The 17,531-nt window shown below is 38.5% G+C and overlaps 1 protein-coding gene across 5 annotated transcripts in view; it reads right to left on the bottom strand.

Moving 5' to 3' along the window:
- Positions 1-10,619: 10,619 nt before the first annotated feature.
- The window catches only part of LOC122554247 (hedgehog interacting protein), a 155,070-nt gene continuing 148,158 nt past the window's right edge, over positions 10,620-17,531 (bottom strand). Inside the window, exon 14 of one of the 5 annotated variants that reach the window (XM_043698985.1) lies at positions 10,620-11,936. In XM_043698985.1, coding sequence (XP_043554920.1) covers positions 11,731-11,936 — 206 coding nt within the window. In that variant the 3' untranslated portion in view covers positions 10,620-11,730. Of the gene's footprint in view, positions 11,940-17,531 lie in introns of all 5 variants that reach the window. The other 4 variants (XM_043698993.1, XM_043699011.1, XM_043698975.1 and 1 more) reach the window with 4 other exon arrangements.

The following is a 17,531-nucleotide window of genomic DNA, read 5'->3' as shown; positions in this document are numbered from 1 at the left end:
TTTGAATCCACCTGGATCACAGGTATCTCCATGATGTTGAACATTCCTCAGGCTGCTGTTCTTGCTACATCCTGACAGTCCCACACACCAGGCCTTGTCATCACATGGGCTGTTACCCATTGCCAGATACTCATAGTCCCCATTATCAGTTACCAAGAACCACACCTTTCTCTGTTCACTGTTTTCATGGTTTGAATCCACCTGGATCACAGGTATCTCCATGATGTTGAACATTCCTCAGGCTGCTGTTCTTGCTACATCCTGACAGCCCCCCACACCCTTGTCATCACATGGGCTGTTACCCATTGCCAGCTACTCATAGTCCCCATTATCAGTTACCAGACTGACCAAGAACCACACCTTTCTCTGTTCACTGTTTTCCTCACCCATTGGGCTCCATTTCCACCTATTGTTGACTCTCCCCCTTCCCCCACCCCAATTTCTGAATGATCACCATCCTTTTCCTAGCTATCATCAGTTCTGAAGAAGTGCCACCGGACCCGAAATGTTAACTCTTTGTGGCTTCAAAGGACAGCGCCCTGATATGCACCTTGTGATAATATACATTGCATGGGGTACTGAAGGCATGCCAGCTCACCTCCTTAGTCACTACAGTGAGTGTACCAACCTACATAATCGATATCCCACTGCTCCTTTTGAGTCTCACTGCTTTATTGGTTGAAACGTTTATCCTGACATTATAGAGTCAGTTAAATCAAGGCCCACATTTTTCTCCATTCAAAAAATGACACATTTAAAAATCGGATTAATAAGGTTTATTAACAATTAATCATTCATACAATGTTATAAAAAAATTCAAATGATATCCATTCAGAATCTTCAAGGCACATTCCAGTTTGCAAAAATCCACATACTTTTGTAAGGCATATTCATATAATCATGCCCTAATCTTCTTTCTCAGTGCCAACTGGTAGTTTTCTGACTTGTCTTGGAATGTCTAGAAAGGATGTAGGAAACGTCAGAATGTTTTAGTGAAACCACATCACATTCTGCTCTTGTCATTTTTGGTGGAGAAAAGATCTTTTATTCTTCGCCTTCTACAAAATCTTGCAATTTGCTAGCTTTCTCACTGCAGATTACTGGTGACTTTGTTTTGTTGAAGTAGTGGAGCACTGAATGACATATCCAAATAATTTGGAAATGGTCCAAAAGGATAGAACATTTTCACTGTCAGGCTCCTTATCAACCCTCTCTTTTTCCCGAATCTGATTACTAAGCCAAGTTTGCCAACTACTGTTCCTTGTTACTTTTAAGATATGAGACAGCTGACTGAAAAAAAAATTAAGTACATAATCTCTCTGATTCTATATATTATTCCCATTTCTAACAAACTTTCAACTTTCTGTGAAGTGACAAATTAACCATAACGTAATTCTCATGGTGATTTACTGCTTTGTTGTTTACAGCTGTGCTTAATAAAATATTTTTAAAATCTGCAGAATTACCCACTGATTATTGGTACAAACAGAATGTGAATCACTGGAAATCTCCAGCCAAATTTAGATTGATCACCAACAAGATTATACATGAAACATTTCCCATATGTGAGCCAGGTGGTGAATAGTGGAAGCCTTTTCAATCATAGGACCAATACAAGAAATACTAATCTTGACAATTACCAACATCATGCCTGACTAATGGGAAGATCATTGAAAGCTACTTGGTATAATTGACTGTCTGATTCTTTGTAGTCCTTCTCATACTGTTTTTGAAATCGGTCACCACTTATCCTAATTGTTGGGTTTGATGTTAGTCTGTCTGTAACCACAACCAACTGCATAATCACATTTTGTTTTGGGAATTTTGTATAGCACCCATTGAAGAAGACACAGGAAAGTAAGAAAAGGAATCAGCTATTTAGCCCCTCAGGCCTTCTTCAACACTTACAAGGTAATGGTTACCTATGACCTGACTCCATATGTTTGCCTGTGGTTAACAAAATACATCATTCAGATTTAAAGTAAGCAATAAAAAGCAGCATCCATTACCATTTGTGAAAGTGTGGCGCTGGAAAAGCACAGCCGGTCAGGCAGCATCCAAGAAGCAGGAGAGTTGATGTTTTGAGCATAAACTCTTAACCATTCCTGATGAAGAGCTCATGTTTAAACGTCGACTCTCTCTCTGCCTTAGAGTGGTCGGAAGGTGGGAGGGGCGGGGGCTTGCTGGGTCTGTATTGTCTGCACTTTTGTATGTAACGGTATTGTCTAATGTACAAATGTCATTGTCACTGTCTTGTCATATGTCGAACTGGGATTTGAGATTTGTAAAATATAAAAGTCGACTCTCTTGCTCCTCGGATGCTGCCTGACTGGCTGTGCTTTTCCAGCGCCACACTTTTAGACTCTGATCTCCGGCATCTGCAGTCCTCACTCTCTCCTAACGTTTGCAAAAGACAGCTGAAAAATTCTACTACCCTATTTGAAACGTTTCCTAACGTGTTGCCATCCTTAATTGCCCATGAACCAACTGGCCTCCCAGGCCATTTCAGAAGGCAGTTGAGAATCAACAATACTGCTCCAGGTCTGGACGGCCATGTAGGCCAGATCAGGTAAGGACGTGTTTCCTTTCCTAACGGACATTACTAAACCAGATGGGTTCTTCCCAACAATCGACATGATGATCATTAGAATCTGAATTCCAAGTTTTTAAAAATTGAATTCAAATGCCACCATTTTGCCATGGCAGTATTCAGATCTGGGTCCCAGAACATAACCTGGGTTGCTGGATTAACAATTGAGTCATAATACCAGCAGGCCATCATCTCTCCCACATTAATGAACCAGTTAGATTTTTACTGTAGAAATTTCATGGTTCCTGCTCCTGAGACTAGATTTATATTCCAGATGTTTTTAATAATTGAAATTGAGCCCATTTTTCCACAGCATTTGTAAAGTACTAGTCTAATGACTACTATGCCATTGTCTTCCCCTAAGTTCATCACATTGGGAATGTAGCTTTGAATCTTTATGACTTATCTGTTCAATATCATACCATTCAGTGTCTTCTCAGTTGAGCCACTGACTATAATTCATTTGTCACTCATGGTTTACATTAGTTTGAAACTGAGCAGCATTTGTTCCGGACAAGAGGTATCGAGGACGTGGTACATATTTTTTGCAATTATGCTTACTCTTTATTTGCAGTTTGGAGCTACACAGGTGGAACTCCACACTACTTGCTGCCACTATTGTCCACATATTTGTACATTTTTAAAGCTTTAATATTTTGCTATGATTTGTTCATATCAGCATTTGCTTCACCAGAAGTTTTTATTTTTCCTAATTAACAATTCTTCAAACACTTCTATTAAAAAAATGAATCATGTTGGTGTAAAATATTTGAATCTTAAACAATGATTCCATTTAACCTGCTTAGTTGTGACTGATGCTTAAAATGATAGTTTGAATATTCTGTTCTCTAGATTTCCAACCTGTTGTCTGCCATCTCATCTGCCTCTCACCCAACCACTTCAACCACCAAGTCCTGACTTACTTATCCACCTTGCCACCCTACCCATATATTCACGCATCCACTCATACATTCACTGACATTAAAATTGGATCTTTAAACATACCAATTGACAGCTAGTGCCATTAAAAAGGAACATCTCATCTTTCCACTTAGGCCTCCAGAATTCAACATTGAGTTTCAACATTCCACAGTATGAACACCCTGTTCATTGTGTACCACCTACCCCAACAACCCCAGATCCTGTCATGAAATGGGTTAAGCGCGGCCAACCCATTTTGAACTACTCTGAGTCCCTATTATTACCTGTCTAGCTTCTTTTCTTCCCTGGCCTACTATCAACAATCCCTTTTTCTGCTGTGACAATACTATGGCTTTAAGAGATGTATTTTGTCCTGGTGTTTTTTGTGAAGGAAAGTTGAGACAGAGGTGAAAGGCAGTCCACCAATAAAGTACACAGCTTGTGAAGCCTTGGGATTTTTTTAAGTTGGAACAGTAGAAGCAGCCTGAATGGGTGGGGTCAAGCTCCCACAGAACCAGAATTTTTAGTTATAGCTTTCTGCAATTGCTGGGGTCCTGGAGCTGGATATGGAAGCTCTTATTTCTCTCTCAGTTACAACTAAAATCTGGGGTTCTGCTTCTGCTGCTAGAATTGTATATGAGATTATCTATTTTGCTGAAATTGCTTTTGCCAAGGGTATTTATGGGATGTTACAATGTTGGAATAGTTAAGTGGTAGTAGTTAATATTTATATATTATTTTGTTTTGCATTTCAATATTTTTATTTTGCCTGTATTTTAATTGTAATATAAAAATAAAATCTGTTTTCCTTTAGGTCAGGTAGTTTGACCAATAAAATTGCATCTGGAATGCTACACCTCAAGCTTATCTTTACAACAAGAAAAAAATAGGGCCTAAAATATCTTCTTAATATATTTTGAGTGGGGTTTGATCTGAGCCATAACAAATTGGGGGCCCTCTTGGGATCAAAATCTTTAATTCCAAGTTGGGTTTAGGATTATTGGACTCAAAGGCAGTGGTATTTTTTTAAAATTTCAGGTGTTGTACTTAGTTGGTTTAAATAGGATGTGCCTTGTGTAGTAATGGCTGCTTCAGTTGCTAAGAATTTCCTGGGGATGGAATAAGTGACTTAAGATGTTTTTTTAGCAAGCGATCAAGGCAAATCTTTCTGAATTGGCAAACACTTTGAAGGTTGGAGCTGCCTGAGTTGGTGAGGAAGGGGGAAATAATTAGTGAGGTATTTGCATCAATATCAGAGGAAGTATCTGGGGAGTAAATTGAGTTGAAAGATGCCATTCTAAGTGCATATGAGCTAGTCTCAGAATCATGTTTTAGGAATCTAAGGAGGGACCCTGGTCAAACGTACATAGAGTTTGAAAGGATCAAACAAAGTAATTTTGATCTGGGAGTGTGTTGCTGGAAAAGCACAGCAGGTCAGGCAGCATCCAAGGAGCAGGAGAATTGACATTTTGGGCATAAGCCCTTCATCAGGAAGAAGGGCACTGAAAATAGATCAAACATACATATTAACTTAGAGAGACAATTATCTTGGAGGAGTTCAAAAGTTCACTTCCTGAAGTAGCGAGAACTCATGTGGAAGAGCAGAGAATTAAGACAGCAAGATTAGCAGCTGAAATGGCAGATGATTATGATGAGTTAGTCCATAAATTAAAGTTTGGTTTCTGACATCAGTTTCAATCCATGAAGGATAGAAATTAGGGAAATGAGAAATCCTCAGGTGGTAAAAAGAAAACGAGACCTCATTTAAGATAGGAATGATAGTTTGCCACAGGGTAAAAAGGAAACCCATAGGGGGGCAAGGGCAGTAACAAATGTTTTCTCTGTAATAAAGTAGGCCACATGAAGTCGCAGTGTTGGTGGTTTACAAAATAGCACTGAGAGGATAGATGTGAAAAATGAGATAATCCAGTGAGTTTTGATGAAGTGGTTTGGCAAAGCACAATGGAAGCTAAAAAGCTGCAAAAGAATATATCACCTGATCAGGGGTTAGTTGAGAAAAATGTGCCAGATCTCTTTAAAGAATTTACTTACGTGGGTACGGTTTACTCATATATGCCAGGAGGAGTATGTAAAGAAAGTAAGATTTTAAGAGACAGGATCAAGTCAATCTTTGATGGTGAGAGATGAGGAGATATGTAATTCAGAAGGAGTATCCCAGAAAAAATGAAATTCATCGTCAGAAGACCATTGTTCCATTATATAAAGTGAGGTTGGAGAGTCTGGTGAAAAGTGGTGGTAGGAGTAATACAGAAACTTTTTGTTCCAGAAATACGGCTTATCCTCGGGAATAATATTACAGCTAGATCACAGGTGGGAGTGATCCTTGCTGTGGGTGAAAAGCCAGTGGGAAATCAGGCAACTGAGGTGTTACAAGAAGTATACCCTGGGATTTTTCCTAACTGTGTGGTCACAAGGTCACAAAGCCCATGGTGGAAACAGGAGGAGAAACCAAAGCATAAAGATAAGGAAGTTGAAATTCAGAATCTACTTTTGATCAAATGTTGAGGAAAAACAAGAACAGGTGGAGGACAAAATGGATATTTTTCGTTCAGAGAAATTAGCTGAACCACAACAGAGAGTAAAAACTAAAGCAGTTATGATGATTAGATTAGATTCCCTACAGTGTGGAAACAGGCCCTTCGGCTCAACAAGTCCACACCGACCCTCGAAGAATAAACTACCCAGTCCCATTTCCCTCTGACTAATGCACCTAACACTACGGGCAATTTAGCATGGCCAATTCACCTGACCTGCACGTCTTTGGACTATGGGAGGAAACTGGAGCACTCAGAGCAAACCCACGCAGACACGGGGAGAATGTGCAAACTCCACACAGGGAGTCACCTGAGGCTGGAATCAAACCTGGGACCCTGGTGCTGTGAGGCAGCAGTGCTAACCACTGAGCCACTGTGCACAGAAGAAGAATCTGAGCATATCCCAGAACGTTTCTATCTTAAAAATGAAGTGTTGATGAGGAAATGGAAACCATCACATATTTGGGCAGAGTAGAAATGGGCAGAAGTTTATCAACTTGTATTACCAGTAGGTTAAAGAAAGGAGGTCTTGCAGGTAACACATGAATTACCAGAAGGAGGTCATTTGGGAGTAAGGAAACCGCAAATCCAAATCCAAAAACATTTTATTTGAACAATGACATGGTTCAATTTTGCTGGACGTGTCATACATGTCAGGTAACTGGAAAACCTCAGGCAATGGTACAACCGTACCCTTAATACCCATTCCCGCATTTGAGGAATCTCTTACAAGTCTCACAATTGATTGCTTAGGCCCTCCACCTAAAACGAAGAGTGGAAATCAGTATTTGTTGACCATAATGGACGTATCTTTTAGATTTCCAGAGGCCATTCCATTACGCAATATCGTGGCTAATAGGATTGTAGAAGAATTTACTTAAATCTTTTACCAAATATGAATTATCCACAGAAATGGTTCAACAGTCTAATTTTATATCAAAATTATTCAAGCAAGTTATGGATCGCTTAGAAATAAAATAATTCAAATCCACTACATGCTACCCAGAATTACAGGGAGCATTACAACAGTGGAGTCAAACTTTAAAACCATGTGAGGGCTAATAGTCAAGACTATCCAAAGGATTGGGATAAAAGAACTGCATTTGCAACGAGGAATGCTCCTAATCAACTAAATTTGAACTAGCTTTTGAGCATGAGTGAGAGGATGCCTGAAAGTAATTAAGGAGAAAGTGGTGAGTCAGAGATCAGAGACGACACATTTGAACTAAGTGTCAAATCTTAGGGAAAGATTAAATATAGTGGGGAGAGTTGGCTAGAGAGCATTTAAAGATATTATAGTACATGGTGAAACAGGAAGCAGACAAGAAATCAAAAGCTCGCAATTTTGCTCACGGAGATAAAGTGTTACTTCCAGTAATAGGTGAACCTTTAAAAACAAGGCTTAGTGGACCTTATCAAATCAAAAGGAGATTGAGTGAGGTGAACTATTTGATAAGGACTCAAGTGTGTCATGTGAATATGCTCAAGCGGTATTTTAATAGAGAAGGAAAGCAAAAGGAGAACATGTTATTGGTTACAACATAAAGTGAGGAACCAAATTCAGAGGATTCTGAATGGGATGTTCCTCAAATTAGATTGGACAATGATGTAGTTGTCAAAAATTGGGATAAATTATTGAGTTACCTTCCAGAGAAAAGTCAAAATGACCTGAAAGAGTTATTACTATTGCATGGGGAGATACGTGGGAATAAGCTGAGAAATAATAATCTAATTATGTGTGATTTAGAGGCAGGAAATGCTGATCCAACTAAACAACATCCTTATAGACATAACTCTCGAAAGTTGGCACAGGTTCAAAATGAGATTGAACACATTCTCAAAGACAATATAATCAAAGTGAGTTGCAGCGAATGAGCTCACTCATAGTAACAGTGTTGTTACCCAATGATTATGTGTGGACTATTGCAAAGTTAAAGCAGTTACAATCTGATACATACCCTATTCCACATTTGGAAGACTGCATGAGAAGCTGGGACAAGCAATCTTTATCTGTAACAGCAGATACCTTTATCCATAACAATGAAGGAAATTTTGGCTTTCATGACACTGAAGGGACTGTAGTAGTTCGAAGTCATATCATCTGGTATGAAAAGTGCGCCAGCCACATTTCAAAGACTAATAAAAATCATTCCAGGATTTAAAAAATTGCGTGGTGTACATCGATGATCTTGTGGATTTTGGTCACATATGGAAGGAACATTTGGAGCATCTATCAGAATCGACTTCAGGAGGTTGACTTGGTGATAAACCTGGCTGTTAGCAAACACCCATGCCATGGGCCATGTTATTGGATATGGACAGATGACCCACAGGATATGAAAACAAAGATTACTGGGGAGTTTCCCATACCATCGACAAAGTGGTAAGTACTGCAATTCGTGGGATTGAGTGGTTTTTACCAGAAGTTTGAAACAAACTGAATTTTAGCAGTGTAGTTGCTCCACCAACTGACTTTCTGAAGAAGTGCAAAAATGTTCAGTAGATGAAGGGATGCTAAAGGCACTTGAAAGTCTGAAAAGTGTATAAACCACTGCCCCAGTGTTAGCCACACCTGGTTATGCAAAATCATTCAAGGTGGCTATCGCTGCTGCACTCTTGCAAGATGATGACAAAAAGATAGGAAGACCCAATGGGTATTTTTTCCAGAAAATTAAATAATCATCAACAGATATATTTCACAATTGTGGAGACCTTAGATTTGGTATTGGTATTGCAACATTGTCAGTATTGTATTGTCTGAGACAATTTCATATACTGATCATAACTGTAAAGTCTTTGGAAAGTTTAAGGATAAAAAATCCACACTGTTTGAATGGAGGTTATTATTGTACCCATTTAAAAATTACACCCATGGCAGAATGAGAGAACGTAATTGCTGATGCATTGTTGAAACGTTGATGAAGGTAGACGGTGACGTTAGGTGGTGGGAAAAACATACTGAAATGGACTGTAGTAGTGAATGCTTGCATGCTTAGAGTCAATATATGTATATATATTGTAGTGTAATAGTAATGTAAGATGAAAAGTTTTTAAAAATGAAGCTATCTTTGTGTATTGATGTTTTCTTTTAAGGGAGGGAGGTCTGATGATACAAGAGCTTTAAGGCATACATATTGTCCTGGCTTTTTTATGAAGAAAGGTTAAGGCAGAGGTGAAAGGCAGCCTGCTCAATGCCAGTAAAAGAAACAACTTGTGAGGCCCTGGGTTTTATTTTTAAAGTTGGAACAATAGCAGCAGCCTGAATGGGTTGGGTGAAGCTCCCACACAACCAGAATGTTTAGTTTTAGCTTTCTGCAGTTGCTGGCATCTTGAAACTGGACTTAGACGCTCTTATTACTTTCTCTATCATAGCTAAAAACTCGGGTTTTCTTTATGCTGCGAGACTTGCATGTGAGACAATTCTTTTCACTGAATTTGTCTTTGCCAAGTGTGTGTTTATAGGATGTTACAATATTGGAACAGTTAATTAGTAGTAGTTAATATGTATATTATTTTATTGCACATTTTGATAGAGTTACAGTTAAGCCAATTTTTTTTCTGTATTTCAACTGTAGTTTAAAAATAAAGTATATTTTACCAATTGAATTGCATATGGAATGTGATGCCTTACACTTACCTTTTCAATAAGAAAAAGTTAGAATCTAAACAATCTTCTTAATATATTTTGAGGGGATTTGGTCTGAGCCATAATACTGCCTATTGTTTTGTTTTCTCTCTCTCTCTGTGCTCCCTCTCCACCTATCTTCTCACTGCCCCCCCAAGCCCCTATCCTTCATCAGCAAGAGTGCCAGCTTTTCCTGGCTACTTCGAGTTCCAAAGAAGGGTCACAGGAGTCGAAATGTTAACTGTTTTTTCTTCATAGATGCTGCCAGATCTGCTGAATTTCTCCAGGAATTTCTGCATTTGTCTGTTTCAGATCTTCAGCACCTGCTGTTTTGTTTGCTTTATTTTCATCGTTAAAAGGGGACTTGTTCTGTATTTCCTCCCCGACTTTAGCCTGCTGTGATGGAGTCCTGAGGGTGACTCTGTGCTCTGTATTCCTGGGAAAGCGTTGTCCAGAGATCCCAAAACAGATGTGGGGTTGGATAGAGTTGGGAGTTGTTGATGTGGAGTAACTGATCTTTGGGAGATCTGGGCCGTTAACTAAAAAAGCAGACTTTCCCAAACATCTGTTTGATTGTTGAAAACTTACAAAATTGTACTTCACTAATTCCTGAAGCAGAAGTCGAGTGCTGATGAACAACGTTAAACCACAAAACAGACTTTATCTTTTGCCTATTTTTGAATATTGAATGTTTCAGCTGCTTTCTTCTGGATGTTAAATTATTTTTATAACTGCTGTGAATTATTGCAACATTTCTCTAAGAAGCAATTCTTCTCAAAACCAAATTATTTAAAGTAAGGTATATACTAATGTAGTACTAAATCTATTAACTACTGCTGTACTTAAATCAGTTGTCCAGATATGAAAGTGTGAAATTGATGAGGGACACTGAAAAAGTGCAATATTGTAGTTATTAAGATTGATGATATAAAGATGATATTTGAACAAAATATTTAATAATTCTTTGCATAACTATTTCCAGCAAATGCCTCACCTAACCACATATTAACTTGTTTCACCTCATGTCCTGTATTGAAGTTCACAGTTAAATTGTTGCATTTAAGTGCTGAACATACATGGTAAATTCCAACAGGTATGGTGGGGGAGGGGGGGGCGGGGTCAAGGAGCATAACTCTTGTTACAAACCTGGCACAGAGTATCACATGATTAAATTGATAAAAGAAAATAGACCTTAGGATATTTTCTTTAAATGCAAAAGTTTTAGGGACCTGCTGGTAAGTGAAATGGATGAGTTCAGGGAGAAATTTTTAAAAAATTAAAATCTATCTCTCCAGCAGCAGTATGAGAAGCTTACCTCCAAGCGTCAATAACACACTTATAATAACCTGTTGACTATTGCCTTGACAAATGTAACAGTACTAGGCCCCATTGACTCCTGTGTTAAACTGACATTAATAACTCCCCTTTCACCACTGGATTACAGCTTAATGAACATTTAAATGTGGGCCCATGAAAAGAGCTGTATCAGTTCAAGAGAACTGTCAGTGGTCGTGTTTTTGCAGCTACTGTATTTAAAAATATACTTTAGCATATTTGTTGCTGTTTACATATAGTATTATAACAAACGCAATACAGTACGTAACAGGTTATGTTTAAAAATACAATTTCTCAGCTCAATAGTCACAGTAAATTACTGTATTCATGAGGACATTAAGCATGCATTTACATAAACAATATATTAGATTTTAAAAGAAATTATACATTTAAATGTCTTTTTTTAAAATCTACGTACACCAATTAGAATCCGACAAGTGACATACCAGTAATGAGCTTACACATGTTCCTGACCATTTTTCTTAGATATCACCGTTTCTAAAATCTCATTTCAGATATTACACATCATTTAAAATAAATTTAAGGTTAGACAACAAAAACCTGAATTAACCTGTCTTCCCATTTTTGAATTTTAAAATCTTTTAGTCCCATGTAAAATATACATCAAAAAGTAAAAATTATCTTGAAATACATTTGTTCTTTTTCTCAGCGTGGAAGAAACTAAAAGATGGCTGGCCAAGAGTTTATTTATCTATCCCTTGTATCAGTCCTGTGCCTTGATGGTTTCTTGGTAAGCAGGTTTTTATGCACTCTTCATATGAGCTGAATCTGTTTTTGTTACCCTGGCAACCTCGATAGAGAAACTGTTCGCACTGTCTGGTATCCGCATTAAAGAACCACCGTCTTACAGGGGTGTTACAGTTCCCATGTTTTCTGGGCTGCTGGCAAACTGCTGCCGAGGAAAATAATGAAAAAGTAAATCTGAATACATTGCCAAAGGAAGTAGTTAAAGAATCCAACTTATTAATGATGAACCAAACAATTCAACTTTTATGATAAGTTCTTGTTGCAGCTCTGAAAAAAACACTAATGTTCAATTCAAACTCTATTTAAATAGACATATCAGACATTTGATACTGTGGAAGGGTTTAATTGTAAAACTAATCAGTTAACAACATCAAGGGAGATGTATCTTGCATTCAATATAAACAAAACAAATTCTAATGGAAAAAACATGAAGAATAAACTAAAAGTCTTCAGGACCTGCTGCTTCCATTCCAGGGATTTAGAAGAAACAGCCGAAGAAATTGAAGAAGCTTTAGCTTTTCGGTTTTCTTGAATCACAAATTTTGCTGTTCGAGATAGTGGGAACTGCAGATGCTGGAGAGACAGAGTGGATAAAGAGTGGAGCTGGAAAAAGCACAGCAGGTCAAGCAACATCACAGGAGAAGGGAAGTCGACATTTCAGGTTATCAGGTGACTACAGTTAAAACCTTACCTTAAGGACAGAGTGACTAAAACTCTTGAACAATTATGAGTCAATTAGAAAGAGACAGCACAGCTTTGTTAAGGCTGTGTCATGTCTGATTAATTAACTTGACTTTATTTTTCAGGAGATTGCTCCAAATGCAGATATGAGAGCATTTATGGATTTTACTGAAAAATTCTAAGTTTCTATAAACATTTTACATCAGATTTCTTACAAAAATGAGAGTCCATGGTAATGGAAGTTGACTTTTGAATAGGGTTGGAAATTGGTTGGAAGGTAGAAGACAGAAAATTAGTCAGAAGACAGTTACATGGTGGTGGAACAGGACGAGCAGCGTATGCCAGGGATCTATTCTGCAAACTCAACTCTTTTAAGTTTTCATTACTGAGTTGGATATACGACATAGACTAGAAATGCTAGAACCAATAGACCAAATTACCCTTCAAGCCCATTCTACCATTCAATATGATGATGACAGTGCCTCAATCTCATCTCCACTTCCTCAGCTACCTCCCGTATCTCTTAACTCCCTGACAACAACAAATTCTCTATACCAGTCTTGAATAAACAAAACATTAGAGCATCCATCATTCCAAGGATTCATAACTCTTACTTTTCAGTGAAGAAATTTCTCCTCATCTAAGGCCGAAATGATTGCCCCATAATCCTGAGGCTGTGCCCTTGTCTTCTAGATTCTCCAGCTTCAGAACCATCTTTCAATGTCTACCCTGTCACAGACTGTCAGAAACATGTGTCTGAATGAGATTATACCCCATTCCTCTAAAACCTAGAAAGTATAGGCTCACTTAATTTTTTTATTTTACTGCCTCTTCTCATAGCAGAACCCCACCATCCCAGAAACCAATCTAATTCATTTTTGTTTTACCATCTCCAAGTATACCCTTTTAGAGATCAAAACCAAAGGCCTCTCCAGAGTTCAATACAACTGTAACAAATTTACCTGATTCTTGTTTTCTGACTCTTGCAATAAACGTTAATATGCCACTTGATTTATTAATTGCTTGCTGTATCTCTATCCTAGCACTGCATTTTTCTTACGTGTACATCCAAGTATCTTTGAACATCAACATTTAACATGCCATGCATTTTTAAAAAGAGTATTTAGATTTTAAATTAGATTCCCTACAGCGAGGAAACAGGCCCTTCGGCCCAACAAGTCCACACCGACCCTCTGAAGAATAACCCACCCAGACCTACTCCCCTACTCATGCACCTATCACTATGGGCAATTTAGCATGGCAAATTCACCCAACCTGTACATCTTTAGATTGTGGGAGGAAACCCACGCAGACATGGGGAGAATGTGCAAACTCCACACAGACAGTTGCCCAAGGCTGGAATTGAATCTAGGTCCCTGGTGCTGCCAGGCAGCGGTGCTAACCACTGAGCCACCGTACCATTCAATATTTTACTTGTTCTTATCAATAAAGTGAATATCCACCTCTCCATATTATACTCCATATATCATCTTGTTGCCTACTCACTTAATCTGTAGAAACCTCTTGACTCCTTGAGTCATCCTCACATGCATTCCCATTTTGTTTTGTATTGTCAGCATTACTCTTGGCCTTGTCGTCCAAGTGATTAATGTAAATTGTGAACAGTTGAAACCCTCACATTAATCCTCACCATTTAAAACCTCCAAACTTGAAAAAAAATATTATTTTGTCCTTGTTTTCTGCTTCCTATCCAGTAACCAATCCATCCACGTGAACATATTACCTCCAACTCCATCATCCCTTATTTAAGCATGTAAAACCTTTGTGTGGTACATTATCAAATGCCTTTGGAAAGGTAAATAATAACTTCTGGCTCCCCTTTATCTAACCAATTAGCTACATCCTCAACAAAAATTCCAATGAATTTGTCAACACAATTTCCCTTTTGTAAAACTATGGTAACCTTGTCTCACTAAAATTTGATTAAACACATTAAGGCTTCATTAATAATAGATTCCAGTATTTTAATTCTGATTGACGTCAGGTTTACTTGGCTTATAGTATCCTTTCCAAAATAATGTTGTTACATTTCCTAACATACAATTTTCTGGGTCCATTCTTGAATCTCTGAAATTTGGAAAATCATAAATTGCGGATTCATTACCTCTGGAATGCATTTTAAAAGTTCGAGCTTTAGAAACAGTGTCCCCAATTCATCAATCGCGTTATAGCCAATTGGCATTAATGAAACATGCATTATAACAGAACGACCTGTATAACATAATTTTCAAAATGCTGGAAGAATGAAATTAGAATGAAAATTTAGGGGTGGCACGATGGCTCAGTGATTAGCACTGCTGCCGCACAGCACCAGGGTCCCAGGTTCGATTCCAGCCTGAGGTGACTGTCTGTGTGGAGTTTGCACATTCTCCCCGTGTCTGTGTGGGTTTCCTCCGGGTGCTCCCGTTTCCTCCCACAGTCCAAAGATGTGCAGGTCAGGTGAATTGGCCATGCTAAATTGCCCGTAGTGTTAGGTGTATTAGTCAGAGGGAAATGGGTCTGGGTGGGTTACTCTTCGGAGGGTCGGTGTGGACTGGTTTCCACACTAGAGAATCTAATCTTAAAAAAAATACATTGCAGCACAGTAGCTGAAAGATCTTGATATGTAGATAGGCAGGCTGTTTAAGATGACAGCAAAATTCTGTAAAATCCAACATATTATAGAGTATGTTTGGTCTTTAAATCAGAGATATAAAGTCTAAAAACAAATTATTAGTGATGAAATTGTTCAAAACTGTAGAATTGAGTTAAATGCTGTTTTGAAGTTTTGGCATTCTATTATAGAGTCAGACCCGGAAACAGACCTCTCAGTCCAACCAGTCCATGCTGTACACAAATCCCAAACTAAACTAGTCTCGCCTGCCTGCTCCTGGCCCATATCCCTCCAAACCCCTCCTATTCATGTATTTATCTAAGTGTCTTTTAAAAGTTGCAACTATGCCCACATCCACCACTTCCTCAGGAAGCTCATTCCAGTTTATACCATATCATGGGAAGAAAAAGCAGTGAAACAGATGCACTGTAGATTCGTTAGAATGTTCCTAGGAGTTAGAGGTTCCAGTTATGAAGAGAATATTGAAAAATGGAGCATTTCAATTTTTACAGCTAAGAATATAAAGAGTTGACCCAAAACAGGTCTCCAAAATGATGATAAAGACAAAAAAACAGTAGATGCTTGAAATTTAAACCAAAAATAGGGAGTGCTGGAGAAACTCAGCAGGTCTAGCAGCAGCATCCATCGAGAGAAAACCAGAGTTAACCTCATAGTCCAGTTCTATTATCATTTTAATGTGGTCACTTCTCAATAGAATCAAATTTGCCTGAATGCTGTAAAACAATTCAGCCAAGATTACTATCCTGATTGTGAAGAAAAGCTATCCCAGGTAAATCATTTTCACTTCATTTCCTTTATTGCATGAAAGAATTATAAAGTTTGTCAAACATAACAGCCTTATGGAAAGTCATACTGACTGGTCCTGAATAATTCATGTTACCTCAGATCCTTAGTAATTTCATCCCATATTATGGATACTAGTCATTTAGCTGCAACTGATGTACAGCACAGTTTTGTGTTTTCAACCTCGGTATAGTTTTCAAGAAATCCTTCTGTGGTAACTGAATAATCAGAAGTACAATGCATAGGACATAACAATGATGGTTTACTATAATCAGAATAACAGGAGTTATTCCGCAGTGAAGACACAAAGTATAACTTAACTAGTGAGGGAATGTTGACATAGTTCCAAGTCAGGATGATGTGTAGCTTGAGAGAGAAACTTGCAGACAGAGGGATTCCTGTGTTGCCATTGTCCTTCTAGGTGTTACAGATCAAGGGTGTAAAGGAGTCTTGTTGAAAACTGTAGTGCATCTTGGAGATGGTGTACATTGCTGCCTCTGTGGTGGTGCCAGATGAATGTTTACGACGGTGGATGAGATGTCCATTCAGTGGGTTGCTTTGTCTTGGCAGAGTGTTGAGCTACTTCAGCGTTGTTGGAGCTGCACTCATTCAGGCCAGTGGATAGAATACCATAGTGCTCCTCATTCTGGCTTATAGATGGTGGACAGTCTGTGCTAAGTCAGGAGGTAAGTTACTCCCCTCAGAATTTCCAGTCTTTGATACAGCATTTGTGTGGCTACTTTAAGTAAGATTTTGATTCGTAACCACTAGGATTCAGTGCTGCATTGTTGGAAAAAGACATTTTGTCAAAGCTTTTTGCTTTGCAATCATTAGGACGCTTTGCAAGATTACCAATTTAAGGTGAAAACCAACATATAAATTGCATGAGACAATTGGTGGAGGAATTGCCAAGGAGAATGCACCCATCAGTGCTGATTGATACTTAACAGCCAGACTTTGTTTAAATTTTAAACCGGCCAGAATGACTCTGATTGTTCAGGGCATTGCACTGATAATTAACAAGAGAATGACAGTCATCTATTTGTTCAGCTGAAACAGGTTCAGTGCATGTACATGTACTTTCTGCCTGAATGAGGCACTTATGTATCAACAGACATAGCTTCCAGTACACGCTTCTGTACCACACTGTGAACCTGACTATCTTAAATTAGTCATCGTCATAATTCATGATTATCTGGCAAATGTCACCCAATTGTAGGATCACATTTCATGTTCAACATGAGAGCCTGATTCCTGATGAAGGGCTTATGCCCGAAACGTCGGTTCTCCTGCTCCTCGGATGATGCCAGACTGGGTTGCGTTTTTCCAGCACCACACTCTCGACTTTCACGTTCAACAGTTTGTTGTGAGTTTTGCACGTGCAAGCTGGTTGGGGTGTGGTTAGTCCTTGCCTGTTGCACACATCTGAAAGGGCACTCTGTTTGGTATGATCCACCAGTCTTTCGAACTACATACTTGGCATCACACTGGCACTGAAATTCATTCCCACATTACTGATTTGTGAGATAGGCAGAACATCTTTATCAGCATCCTGTCAGTGGAATACACCACTCCTGTTGCTACTACTTAGTAGTAGCGTAAAGTAGCTGGTTTCACCTGTTGCTCCAACAATTCCTT

The sequence above is a fragment of the Chiloscyllium plagiosum genome, chromosome 1, assembly GCF_004010195.1.
Source record: "Chiloscyllium plagiosum isolate BGI_BamShark_2017 chromosome 1, ASM401019v2, whole genome shotgun sequence".
Classification (NCBI taxonomy): domain Eukaryota; kingdom Metazoa; phylum Chordata; class Chondrichthyes; order Orectolobiformes; family Hemiscylliidae; genus Chiloscyllium; species Chiloscyllium plagiosum.
Note: the sequence above shows the minus strand (reverse complement) of the source record. Positions and strands in the feature narration are given on the sequence as shown.